Here is a 14,343-nt window from a genome sequence, read left to right as displayed (position 1 = left end):
TGGCCGCCTGCTTAAATATTTCCCAGTCAGTAGTGCCAAAGCAGTCTCGAAGCGCATCAGAGGCACCCTCAGGCCACACTCTTACCCGCATTTAAGACACGTTTAAAGACACATTTCTATAATATGGCCTTTAATTAACCTGTAGTGGCCGATTCGGCTGGAGTTTGTTTTCGCTACCTCTCCCCATCCCCCCCACCCCTACCCGGCTGGGGAGGTGGTTAGGTGACACGCAAGCTGACAGCGACTGTCTGGATTCTCGTGGACCAATTCAAGATGAGGGAACTGCAGCGGATTACCCTCCTCGAAGACACTGCCAGGACAATCGAGGGCACCTCCGGCAGTTCTTCGCTTTGACTTGGACATCCACTTTTTCATTGATTTTTATATTATGTATTTTATGTGCCCTCTCTGCATCCATTGCAGCCTGGTGATCCTGAAAGGGGGATCCTTCCATCTGTGGTCCCTTCTCAAGGTTTCTCATTTTTCCCCTGGTGTTTTTTTTTTTGTTTTTCCTTGCCCTTTTGGGAGCTTAAGATCAGGGGATGCTTTGAGAATAATTGTCAATTTGTTTGTCTATGTGAAGCCCTTTGAGACTGCTTGTGATTTAGGGCTATACAAATAAACTTGACTTGACTACCTGAACGAGTTCAATGAACGACTATCATCTAACCGTAACCTTTCATTTTTGTTTGGCCCTGATTATTTTGACAATTGTTTTTGTTTCTCGAGCTTCATAGAAGTTGTTTAACTGTTCAATTATTTAACAACTTCAAAAAAGGCCTTGTTTACAACTCCCGCCTGGCTGCAAGAAATCGTAAACAGTAAAAAAAAGAAATAATAATAATTAAAATAAAAAAGTACAGAGCGTGTTTTGACTCAGTGATGCAAAGGAACAGAGTCACACCTTTGGAGGAAACAGCTGGCACACATTCACTGGCGCATAAGTTGTACTTGTGCAATAAACAGTAAAACGTGAGGTGTTAAGTCGTCGGTCGCAGCAAAATAACCACGTTGAGTTCTTATTTACATTGAATATGAATAGAACTGCCAAAATCAAAAGTGCCAAAATGAAAAGTGAGATCAATAAAAAATATATAAAAGCTTGAAATTTCAGAACAAATAAAAAGACAAAATATTGTTCATCTCAAAATTCTATTTGTAAAGACATCAAGTGACTACAGTTAAGTGACACATTTTACATCCAAGTTAAATAGGTGAATTGAGTGCTTGTTCAGGGAAAACATTTGTGTATGAACAGATCAGAAACAACGTACAATCTGTACTAAATGTTGCCATGTGGAAGAATACCTTTTACTTTTTGTGATCATCTCGACAGGGTCAGTGCACTCAGCAAAAACCAACAACAAAATACAAAAATACTGAACAATAACAAAGAAATGTATTCCTCAAAACAATTGTGAGTCAGTTTGTGAATAACTATATATTAAAAAAAAACATTCGAACAGTGGCATTAGGTTTTAGAGGCCAGGACACTATATTGTAAAACTTAAAAAGTTGGTATTCGTTTGTATGACCTCTACAGTACGTTTATTGCCTTTGCTCGGTATGCTTCTTCTTTCTCATCCATCTTGACTGTTGCCAAGATTGGTTGAGTCACATACAACTATTACACAAGGGGATAGATACGTACCTTCACCACCTTGAAAATGCATGGTCAGGTCCACAACTATTTGGACAGGATTGTTCGGATTATGCCTTTAGACATTAGCACAATGGATTTGGAATATTAAATGCAAGATCTGATTAAAGTGTGGACTTTTAGCAAGTTAATTACCTGATCTCAACTTAGTGAGCACAAAAATGAACGCAAATAGCCCTAAAACAAGCAGAAACTGAACTGGCAGCAGTGAAAGCAAAAGTCCTGTGCGAAGCAGAGTCTATGACACCAAACTTAAGGCATTCAAACTGTTAAGGATTTTCGAGTATTAAAAATGGTTATACTGCATTTAGAAGTGTGTCAATTGCCCACAAACCTCTGGGACCATCAAAATAATGGTACCTTGCACAAGTTTAACACGCGCGCGTATATATTAAAGGGTTAAGTCAATTTGTAGATCAGAGTGTTGTTTGGATTTCTTAGTATAAAAAAGTGCCAAAGTCACCCATGCCATTGCGTTTGAACTGGTTTCCCTCAATAGATATGAATATCTTGTGGTCAATAATGTCTTGCAGAGCAAGTGTACAGGATGTGTTCTTGTTAACGCTTGGCTGACGACAAAACTGCCAGTTCCTTGCCGAGTTGGCATTACGGTCTTGATGTGTATTCTCTGTCAATTTGGGTGGAGCGTCTTCTGAATTGCTTGTAATCTCGCTTGATGAGGGGATTGGGTGTCCAGCAACATTTTTCCGCAATCCGTCTTCAAACGTCTGTTCAACATCTTTTACTAGCTCATCTAGAAGAAGAAGAAGAAGAAGCTTGATTAAAAATGTTACATTTATGGCACTCTCGTATAATAATATACACCTCAGGTGTCAAAACTCAAGGCCCGCCTTATAATTTTATGTGCCTGCAAAGGCAAACCATGTGTGCCATATTTATTGGTAAAACACCAAAACTGCAACTTTTTCACACTTAAAAATGACTTTTTAAAAGGGCAGTGCGGGGCTTTTACGGAGTAAAAACATGATGATGGAAATAACGAGCATTTAGAACTACTTTACCTTTGTAAGCACAATTGTCAAGATGAATGTTCCTGTCAGTGTGAGTGGGTTTTACAAGAATCACCCCATAGCCTTCATTATTATGAATCACATTGTTATCCATGGTAATGGAAGGGATCACCTCCACCTCATCAATCAAGTCCTGTAATTATGAAAAGATATTAAATATTATTACATATTACATTTAATATACAATAGTAAATCCTCTATATAGTTAGTGATCCTATTTGGCCTATGTGTTTTCAAGAGATGATACAAGAGTGCCAGGTTATTTTGTGTCTGTATTGCAATGTTGTTTTTAAAGGGGAAGTCAACCCTGAAATGTTCTTAAAAATATGTTCTGTGCAGCCCAACTAGTCAAAAAACAGTGTTCTGATTATTTTATTTGTGGAATATGAATTAAACAGGGTCAGGTCTCTGAAGCTGAGCCGTGATTGGTTGTGACCTGAGACCTGGAAACTATATCATTTTCAGTCAACAGCAAGTGGCAAAATGGCCGCCCCCTGAGATGGATATCAGGATTCTTGCAGGTTTGAGTAAGTGAAATTTAAGACCTTTTAAAACAATCATGCATATAAATTTAAGACCAACACTGTGTATTACTAGAAACATTCTAATTATCTCAGATATTCTCAAAGCATGTCATTTATTGAATCAGTCGTAGAAAAATATCAAACAAACTCATAAAACATACCGTCTTTACTGCACCATAAGGCGCTTCGGGTTAAAACGCGCAGACTCAATTGCGGGGTCTATTTTGTATTTAATCCACATATAGGGTGCACCGCATTTTAGGGCGCATGCATGCCATGACTTACAGTAAACAAAAAAAAAACGTCACGGGCGCAAGACTGCGAGTTCGGTTGTACTTTATTCTACAGTCTAACCATGTACTCTACTGTACTCACATTATTGTTAATCAATAATCATACGCAAATCCGTCCAAGTCCTCATCTTCTGTATCTAAATTAAACAGTTGGGAAAGTTCACCATTAAACATGCCAAAAAGCTCTAATTGTACCTCGTAAGCATGTCTCGTTGTCTAAGCCATTTTAGAGAGTCCTTATACTGTTTTCTTTTCACAAAGGATGGTATTTATTTATCAATGGCGGCAGAGGTATGTACTCAACGTGTTACGTACAGTGATTGGTTTACCACCCCGATCTACGTAAAATGTAATGTTCTCTGATTGGTTCATTAGGTCTACATATTACGCTTGTATATTACGTCTCTGTGTAGCGGAAGCCACACAAAACAACTTTGTCTTTGCTTATGCCATTTTAGAGGGTCCTAATGCTGTTTTCTTTGCACAAACGATAGTATTTATTTATCAATGGCGGCGGAGGTACGTGCTCAACGTGTTACATACAGTCCTCTAATTGGTTTACCACACAGATTTACGTAAAATGTAATGTCCTCTGATTGGTTCATAAGGTCTTCTTATTACCCCTGTATCATACGGAAACCACACAAAACAACTTGACAGATGGCCTAATGGTGCGGAAAATACAGTAATCAAAATACTGATGATAACAGAACTTCCTGAGATCCATATTCGCAACACACATACATACAGTACATCCTAACCCTACACGTGTCTGACTTCATCTCCTTTAGCACTGATCTCAGTTTCAAGGGCTTTCATTTTAGCAAGTTTTTCTTTGTGCTTCTAAGGGCATTGGACTTGGCCAGAAGCTGAGCCATCTTAGAGCCATCCTTGCGCTCAGTTTCTTTTGCAAGGGCATCTGTTTCTCTAGCAAGACAGTAACGTAACAGGAAACGTAACGGGAGCAAGTCAGTGAGTTCAGTTGTTCTTTATTCTACTATTTAACCATGTAATGTACTGTACTACCATTATTGTTAATCGATATTCATCCGCAAATCCATCAAAGTCCACATCTTCTGTATCAGAATTAAACAGATGGGCAAGTTTGCCATTAAACATGCCAAGTTGACTCTCGTCATCAGTCACACTCGTCACATTGCTTTTTGGCAATGATTCCGGCTTTCCAGAAAGCTTTAATTGTGCCTCGTATGCATGTCTCTTTGTCAATGCCATATTAAAGGGTCCGAATGCTGTTTGTTTTGCACAAACCGATACTATTTATCAATCGCAGCGAATGTATGTACTTTATGTATTACGTACAGTTCTCTGACCACCATGGTCTATGTATTTTACGTAAAACGAACCTCTGATTGGTTCATCAGGTATTCATATTACGTTTACATATTGCGTCTGTTTGGCTATCTTCTTAATTTCATTTATCAAGCACACTTCACTAATAAAAATATGCAGTGGATGGATTCTACAAAGACTAGAGAAGCTCATTGCATGCTCAAGGATGCGCTTTAGGCCAGTAAAATCAAGGTCTCTTGTGCTTAAGAAGGGAAAGGTAACAGACAGGTACCGCTTCTTTATGGATGGAACCACTATCACGTCCATCACGGAAAACAGCCAGTCAAGAGCCTCGGGAAGTTTTTTGAACACAGTCCCAAAGACTAAATATTCATCCAGAGAACCAGCAAGGAGCTTGAGGGGTGATTGAGATGTGTCGACAGATCTGGCTTGCCAGGGAGATTCAAAGCCTGCATTTACCAGCATTCCATTCAGCCCCGCATCCTCTGGCCTCTACTCATGTACACAGTACCCATCACAACTGTAGAGTTCATGGAGAGAAAGATCAGAAGCTACTTGCGAAGATGGCTTGGCCTACCCCAAACCCTGAGCAGTGCTGCCCTGTACGGCAGTAGTCACATCTTGCAGCTTCCGTTCAGTTGACTCACTGAAGAATTCATGGTGAGAAGAACTCGGGAAGCCCTGTAATACAGGAAATCCAGGGATGATGAGGTGGCATCAGCTGGAGTCCAGGTGTGGACAGGCTAGAAATGGAGGGCCAGCGAGGGTCTGGAAGTAGCAGAGTCGCGACTGAGGCATAAAGTACTGGTCGGGTCAATAGGCCCAGGGCTGGAATTGGCTATTTCCAATCAACCAGGGTGGACAAGGCCCAGGGAAAACAGCGGCAACATCTCATTCAGGAGGACGTGCAGGCAGGCATGGAGGAAGAACAAGCTAGCAGGATGGTGGGAATGGGACAACAAGGAGAGCATGGACCAAATGGGAGAATGTTTTTCAATGGAAGATCACCTGGGCCAACATCTGGAGAGCAGACTCCCTTAACACCAGGTTCCTAGTCCGAGCTATTTATGATGTCCTACCGAGTCCTGCCAAACTCCATGTCTGGGGCAAAGCAGAGACACCATCCTAACCCCATTGTCCAGGACGAGGATCCCTGGAACACCTCCTCAGCAGCTGCCCAAAAGCCCTTGGAGAGGGGCGTTATCGCTGGACCCACGACCAAAATTACTGAAGGCGGTTGCTGAGAACATAGCCAAGGCCATTAACCCCACCAAGGGCCACAGCAAGCCTGTCCATCAGGTTTCACAGAGCCCACCAACCAAGGTCAGGTCTTCTCACAACTGCCACAGACTAGCAGCTAGAAGTAGATCTGGTCGAACAGCTGAAAATTCCAGCAAGAATTATATCTACACGGCTCCGGACAGATATGATCATTGTTTTTGATTCCACCAAGCAATTGATCATTCTGGAACTCACAGTGCCCTGGGAAGAACATATGGGGGAGGCAAATGAGAGGAAGCGAGCCAAGTACCAGGAGCTGGTGGAGGAGTGCAGGAGCAAAAGCTGGAAGACCTACTGTGAACCCCTGGAGATGGGATGCTGAGGATTTGCAGGGCGGTCCCTCTGCAAAGTCCTCACCAGGTTGGGACTTACCGGTGAGGCAAAGAGAAAGGCCAGGTCTGCAACTTAAGCCGCAGAAAGAGTCATAGGATAGCTGTGGATCAAGTGGATGTAATGCTGGTGGGACACAGGCCGGAGTCTGATCATCTCCGGTCGGGTCGCCTGGGTGAGGGTGTCTGATGTTGAAAGACCCAAAACACCCAGTGACCCCAGGTTACAACACTGATGATGTGTCCCAGTGTATCAGCAAGATGTATTCTTCACATGGATTTCAGAATCAGCTTTATTGGCCAAGTTTGTGCATGCCAAACAAGAAATTTGACTCCGGTTGATCTCAGTCTCTGTACAACATTTAAGTGACTAACAACATTCAGGTTACTAACAACATTTAAGTGGTAAGAACAGGATATTATTGCCCAGTGATGTCTCTGGGACTATGAGTGGTGTGAGTTCATCAGAGCGACAGCCTGGGGAAAGAAGCTGTGTCTGTGTCTGCTGGTTTTGGCGTACCGCGCTCTGTAATGCCGTCTGGAGGGGAGTAGTTCGAACAAACTGTGACCTGGGTGAGAAGGGTCTGTAGAGATGTTACTTGCACATTTTCTTGGTCCTAAAAGGTCTTCTCCTCTTTGTGTATTCAACTGATTAGTCATGCATTACAATTTTGTAATGTTCTAGAATCCAAAAGCTTTATTTTGGGACCTTTATCAGACATGAGTTTAAAATGCGATTAATTACATTAATTACAAATCCAGTAGCTAATTAGATTATTTTTTTAATCGCCTGACAGCACTAGTGTTCAAATGAGTATATTTCTGTTTAGGTTTGTGGCCTCTTCCCAAGAAGGTTCCAAGATGATGAAGTGCATTACAAAGACAATTTAAAGTCAATCAGGCATTGGGACAGTACAGGATATCAAGTTCATGGGCGCAAGCAGGAGCATAATTATCCAATAGGGGAAAAAAATCTATGAAGAGAAAGGGGGCAACAAATTAGGGCTACATGATATTGGGAAAGCATGTGATATGTGATATGGATGTTAACTATAGCGATATAGATAATATTGCAGCATTTAACATGTACCTAAAGATATTACATTTTATAATATAATGAAAGAATTAAATTTTTTCATTGTCTTAATTCATTGTAATCCCTCTCAGATAACGTTCAACCATTGGGTGGTGAGGCACATTTAAAGTTGGATCTGACCAGTTGAATTCAGACAAAAGTATACCATTTCATAAGGACATAATTGCATGTCTTTGCAATATGTATATTGCATAGATCATTATTGCAATAGCAATTTTCAATGTACTATGCAACCCTACAATTAATTTAAAGAGTAAAATGCAACTTAAGTTGTTTGTTTTCTATTTCAAAACGAAAGCAATACATGGGTGGGATTGCCATGGCAAAAAGAGACAGGATTGTTATTTATTTTTTACTAAGGTCTGTGTCAGGTCAGGATTTTTTCTGTGGACGTTAGATGGGACAGGAGAGAAAGTCCACTTCCGTGTCACATAAAGAGCCACCCCTACCTTGCCTTCTCTGACCACATCATACTGCTGTTCTCACCCCATTAATAAAAGGAGAAATCGGTCCAAGTCCACAGTCAGGCGGGTCAAGGTGTGGCCCAGTGATGCTGCCCTCTGTTGCTTCATGACTATTTTAGAACGTCATATGATGGCGCCGCGGATGGCAGCCACGGTGAGTCGCTCTGTGTTTCTTTGTCTTATTTTGTGTGTTTTCTGTGTCCTCTGCTGTCCATCCCGGATCACTTTTAATAGAGAAGCGCTGTTAAACATCGGACAGTCTTCTTCTGGTATTTTCTCTCCTGTTCTCTCTGATTCAGACTGTTTGTCGGAGATTCTAGCCGGAGCGGCGGTGCTATACAAGCTAGCGCGACGACGGCGGCGCGGAAAACGAGCCGGAGCCCTCGTAAAGCTGAGGCAGAGAGGGTTCCGTTCTGCCCTACCGTCAATTCATCTGGCGAATGTCCGCTCCCTGGCGAACAAGATGGACGAACTGCTGCTCCTCACTTCAAGGAACACGGAAACAGCAGATCCGCCACGCTGTGCTTTGTTGAAACGTGGCTCAGCGAACGAACCCTCTACCACGCCGTGGAGTTAGCGGGGTTTCGGCTAACGCGGGCAGATCGCAGCGCGGAGCTCTCCGGAAAATCAAAGGGAGGTCTCTGTTTCTACATTAATGAACGTTGGTGTACTGATGTCACGGTGTTGAAAGAGTTTTGCAGCCCTCTCCTAGAAACACTTTTCATAAACTGCCGGCCGTTCTATTCACCACGGGAGTTCTCCTCGATCGTCATGGCGGCTGTTTACATTCCACCACACGCACGTGCGAGTGAAGCCACGCAGATGCTGGCTGACCAGGTAACAGACACGGAGAAACTTCTACCAAATTCACTAATCATTGTTCTGGGTGATCTTAACAGGGCGAACCTCGCACACGAACTCCCCAGATACAGACAGCACGTAACGTGTCCCACCAGTGGGGCACAGACTCTGGACCACTGCTACACCGTGATTAAGGATGCATACCACTCTGTGGCTCGTGCAGCTTTAGGACTCTCGGACCACTGTCTAGTTCAGGGATGGGCAAACTACGGCCCGCGGGCCACATCCGGCCCACGGGACCGTTTAATCCGGCCCGCCAACCCTGAATTAATTGTATTATTAAACTTTTTTTTTTGTCATTTTGCCTGCAATGACTGCGTTTCCCCAGTAGATGGGGAAGCGCTCGCCTGCGCATTTACTACCGGAAGCCGTGTCAGAAAGCTCGGTGCACACTCACAAGTGCGTGTACGTACTCAGTAGTACGGACATGGCGCACTCGCGCTCGATTTGTATCAGTCCCGAATTTAGAGCGTGGGCTGTGACGACAGCATTCTTGTAATTCGCGCGCTGAGCTTTCAGATACAGTTTTACGCTAAAGCCACCCACAAACCTTCCCCTGGAATCCTTCTATTAAAATGAGTCGCCCAAGGAAAAGCAAGGTGGACACAGTGCCGAGTGTTTAAAAAAAGAGTGGCCAATTTGGCTCGACGTACGCGACGTGACGTTCAGCCACATGAACGTCAACATCAACCCGTCACAGATCGAGGTAAACGGACCAACACCTCGGATCTCTCCTAAGAATTGCCACAACAAATTTTACTCCAGACTATGACGCACTAGCAAAAAAAGGAGACCAACAACACTGTTCCCACTGAAAATGAAGGGGAGGCTCTCAGGTTTGTTGTAAAAAAATGCATTTTGAATATGATTTGTACACATAGCAGGGATTGAAACTAGCGATCATTCTCATTTTCAAACAATGCAGGATGCTCAAGGACATTGATGCACCACCTGTTTGCGACTAATCTTAACCTGTAAAGTTCTTAAGGCTTACTTTAAGGAAGTGTTTCCCGTTTCCTCACCTCTGTTATCAGGTGTTTGTGAGTTAAAACTGCTCTGATTTTCAGATACCCCTCCCCGTGTTGCCGTTTTGATTACTTTATTTGGATGTATGCGTTCACCGATTCTTCAAGATGATATATTTGGTCAGAATGTTTACCATTTGATGTGATCTCATAAGATAAACATCTTTCATTAATCTGACCTGCAGGCACTGAAGTGATGGAGACTGTTATTCATAATAACAGTGTCGTATTTTATGAGAATCACTGATAACAGTTTTTTAGTGATTTTCTTTTTTTTTTTAATGCTGTTAATAAATGCATTTGTTTTCAAAAAACTTGTTTGGAATATCTATGCTTTACTACCTACTAAAGGCCAAAATCTTTTATGCAATGACCTTTACAGGTCGCTTATATTACTTCACACAAACATTACGTCCATCTGCTCCTGGTTCGGCCCTCCGGTCCAAATTTAGAACCCAGTTCGGCCCGCGAGTCAAAAAGTTTGCCCACCCCTGGTCTAGTTCATCTGATCCCGGCCTACGGGCAGAAACTAAAAACTTCTAAGCCTGTGGTGAGGACTGTGAGGAAGTGGACAGTGGAGTCAAGGCAGGACCTCCAAGCCTGCTTTGACTGCACCGATTGGGGAATTTTCGAAGCTGCAACTTCAGACCTGCATGAACTCACTGACACCGGGCCCAGACGGCGTGTCACTTTCCTGCTTGAAAGTCTGCGCTGAGCAGCTGGCGCCCACCTTTGGACGGATCTTCAACCGTTCTCTGGAGCTGTGTGAGGTGCCCTCGTGCTTCAAGAGCTCCACCATCGTTCCAGTGGCCAAGAAGCCCGCCATCACAGGTTTGAATGACTATAGACCTGTCGCACTGACATCTGTGGTCATGAAATCTTTCGAGAGGTTAGTGCTGAACCACCTGAAGGATGTTACGGGCCCCCTGCTTGACCCCCTCCAGTTTGCCTACCGGGCAAACAGGTCGGTGGATGATGTGGTCAACATGGGACTGCACTACATCCTGCACCACCTGGACACCCCAGGAACGTACGCCAGGATCCTGTTCGTGGACTTCAGCTCGGCGTTCAACACCATCGCTCCTGACATCCTCCAACAGAAGCTCATCCAGCTTGCGGTGCCTGCCTCCACCTGTCAGTGGATCACCAGCTTCCTGACCAACAGGAGACAGCGTGTGAGGCTGGGGGGCATCACATCTGACACCCGGACCACCAATACTGGAGTCCCTCAGGGGTGCGTTCTCTCCCCACTGCTCTTCTCTCTCTACACCAACGATTTCTCCTCAGGTGAGTCTCCTGTGAAGCTCCTGAAGTATGCTGACGACACCACTCTCATCGGACTGATCCAGGACGGTGATGAGACTGCGTACAGACAGGAGGTGGAGCGGCTGGTCCACTGGTGCAGCCAAAACCACCTGGAGCTGAACCCGCTCAAGACCGTGGAGATGACAGTGGACTTCAGGCGAGACCCTTCACCACCTTTACCCCTCACTATCCGCAGTAATACTATTCTCTCCACAGACACCTTCAAGTTCCTGGGAACCACAATCTCTCGGGACCTGAAATGGACCGGCCACATAGACTCTGTCCGGAAGAAGGCCCAGCAGAGGCTGTACTTCCTGAGACAGCTCAAGAAGTTCAACCTGCCGCGAGAGCTTCTGAAGACCTTCTACACTGCCATCATCCAGTCTGTCCTCTGCACCTCCATCACTGTCTGGTTTGGATCGGCCTCCAAACCAGCTCAGTGGCCTAGTGGTAGAGTGTCCGCCCTGAGACTGGAAGGTTGTGGGTTCAAAACCCCGGCCGGGTCATACCAAAGACTATAAAAATGGGACCCATTGCCTCCCTGCTTGGCACTCAGCATTAAGGGTTGGAATTGGGGGGTTAGATCACCAACTGATTCCCGAGCGCGGCACCGCTGCTGCTCACTGCTCCCCTCTCCCCCAGGGGATGGATTAAAATCACACGGGGATGGGTTAAATGCAGAGGACAAATTTCACCACACCCAGGTGTGTGTGTGACGATCATTGGGACTTTAAAAAAAAAACAAAAAAAAAAAACAAGACAAGCACAGACTGCAACGGACAATCAGGATTGCAGAAAAGATAATTGGAATCAACCTCCCATCTATCCAAGACTTGTACCTCTCCAGGACCATGAAACGTGCAAGGAACATCTCTACAGACCCTTCTCACCCAGGTTGCAGTCCGTTTGAACTACTCCCCTCCGGACGGCGTTATAGACCTTGGTACGCCAAAACCAGCAGACACAGAGACAGCTTCTTCCCCCAGGCTGTTGCTCTGATGAACTCACACCACTCTTAGAGTCTCAGAGTCATTACTGTGCAATAACATCCTGCTCTCCACACCTTTTTTGAATTTGTCTACACTGTTTGTACTATGTGTCCTCTCTGCATCCATTGCAGCCTGGTCATCCTGGATAAGGGACCTTCCCATCTGTGGTCTCTTCTCAAGGTTTCTCAGTTCCCCTAGCTGGAGTTTTGAGTTCTTCCTTGCCCTCTTGGGAGTTTAAGATCAGGGGATGTTTGAGAATATTTGCCATTTTTCACATGTCCTGAGTGTTGTTAGTCACCTAAATGTTGAACAGAGGCTGTGATTTACCGAAGTCAAATTCCTTGTTTGGCACGCTCAAACATGGCGAATAAAAACTCTTGAATCTTGAATCTTGAAAACTGGCAAATGGTCAGAAAAGCAGCTACTCGGGAAGGAAAAATGGCCTTGCTGAAAAATATTTTAATCAATTCTGGGCACCACCTGAAAACCTGGTTATGATGTCTACACCACCAAGATCATCATGTACCTGAACAAGAAGCCCTGGCTGAATGGAGAAAGCACTGCTGAAGGCATCAGGAGAAGAACTGGCTATGGGCATCAGGAGGTCTTAAAAAGTCAAAGTCAAAGTCAAAGTCTGCTTTATTGTCAATCTCTTCACATGCCAAGACACACAAAGAAATCGAAATTACGTTTCCACTATCCCATGCTTGGAAAATCCAGGGCCACTTCACCTCCAGTGGCCCTTGGAGCGCGTGGAAGGGAATTTTAAGTTTGTCACAAACTACAAGAGCAAGGATACACGATGTCCAAAAGAGACCTCCCAGCCAGATGCCCTTAACCAGTTCTTCATCCACTTTCAGGATCCCCACAACACCACAACTTGACACCCCATCCATCTCATCCCCAGCAGACACAAAAACAACACTACAAAGGATTCCCCCCTGCAAAGCATAAGGCACTACCAATATCAAAGGGCACATACAATGTGACTCTGCACACCATGTGTTCAAAGTGCTAAAAGACATTTTCAGCACTTCACTCCAACTATGTCTGTCCCAATCATCCTTTTAGACTGCCCTCCATCATCCCTTTAGCCAAGACTGGTTTGACTATTAGCCAATAGCCTTCACTCCTGAAGGGCTTAAAGAAGCTGATCATGGTACAAATCAAAAACTCCATCAACAACACTGTAGACCCCTCTCAGTATGGCTTAAGGAAGAACCACTTCACTGATACCATTTCATCAGTGGTCTACACAGCCCTCAAGAAGGAACCCATATATCTGTCTGCTCTTCCTGGATTTCTCCTCAGTCTTCGACACCATCATCCCGCAGAATCTGGTGCAAAAGCTGATCATTCTTGCACTGAATCCTTCACCGGTAAACTGGGTCCTGTACTTCATAACTAGCAGACCACAGATTGTCAGGATAACACCGTCTCCCCCATCATCCTCAGCAATGGCTCCACACAGGGCTGTGTGCTGAGTCCCATCCTGTTGATGCTACTGACGAATAATGAAATTTGTGGATGAAACAGGATTGTAGGACACATCACAACCAACTATGATTCAGAGTATAGAGAGTAGGCAGAACATTTGGTGGGTTTGTGCAAAGATAACCACCTTGGCGTTTTTGTCTTCTGAAGGAAGCTCAGCTCACCAATGCCTTAACTTCCTCCACAAGGTGCAATGTGCTCGACCTGGCAGCTGCATCATTCTGGTGCATTGCATCGCTGCACAAGTTCAATCCATGAATAAGCATCTCAATTATCTCTATCAGATTTATTTCGTTGTTCTATATTTATTTTCACAAGTATTGGGAATTCCGAAGATAAGATAGCTTTGTTATCTTATTACATGCAATATCATGTGGAAATGTGAATTGGTGTGACAATAAAATGCCTTCAATCTTTTAAGCGTTACAAAGAATGTCAGTGAGGTGCAGCACAATACACGTTTTAACAATATTTGTTTGGATGCATGACAGCAAACATTAAATTTGGTCACTGCACTCCTCTGCCACCCCCTGCAGAAAACGTTTTACAGGTTTAACTTTTGTCCACCCACCATTGGTTGGTTCATCTTGATGAGAATGCCATCCTTACAATGGTGGATGCCGTTGCCTACCAGAGTGCACACACTGCCAGGATAAATCTCAATACCAGCTCCCTGCATA

At 44.2% G+C, this 14,343-nt stretch overlaps 1 protein-coding gene across 3 annotated transcripts in view; it reads right to left on the bottom strand.

The window, feature by feature from the left end:
• Positions 1-1,133: 1,133 nt before the first annotated feature.
• Positions 1,134-14,343, bottom strand: part of shcbp1 (SHC SH2-domain binding protein 1) — a 56,797-nt gene continuing 43,587 nt past the window's right edge. For 2 of the 3 annotated variants that reach the window (XM_037246673.1, XM_037246672.1), the window contains exons 11-13: positions 14,235-14,336; positions 2,683-2,824; positions 1,134-2,414 (exon numbers count right to left, since the gene is read on the bottom strand). In XM_037246673.1, coding sequence (XP_037102568.1) covers positions 2,098-2,414; positions 2,683-2,824; positions 14,235-14,336 — 561 coding nt within the window. In that variant the 3' untranslated portion in view covers positions 1,134-2,097. The remainder of the gene's footprint in view (positions 2,415-2,682; positions 2,825-14,234; positions 14,337-14,343) is intronic. The other variant, XM_037246674.1, reaches the window with a different exon arrangement.

Source organism: Syngnathus acus, chromosome 3 (genome assembly GCF_901709675.1).
Source record: "Syngnathus acus chromosome 3, fSynAcu1.2, whole genome shotgun sequence".
Taxonomy (NCBI): Eukaryota; Metazoa; Chordata; class Actinopteri; order Syngnathiformes; family Syngnathidae; genus Syngnathus; species Syngnathus acus.
The sequence above is the reverse complement of the archived record's forward strand: the minus strand, read 5'-3'. Positions and strand labels throughout refer to the sequence as shown.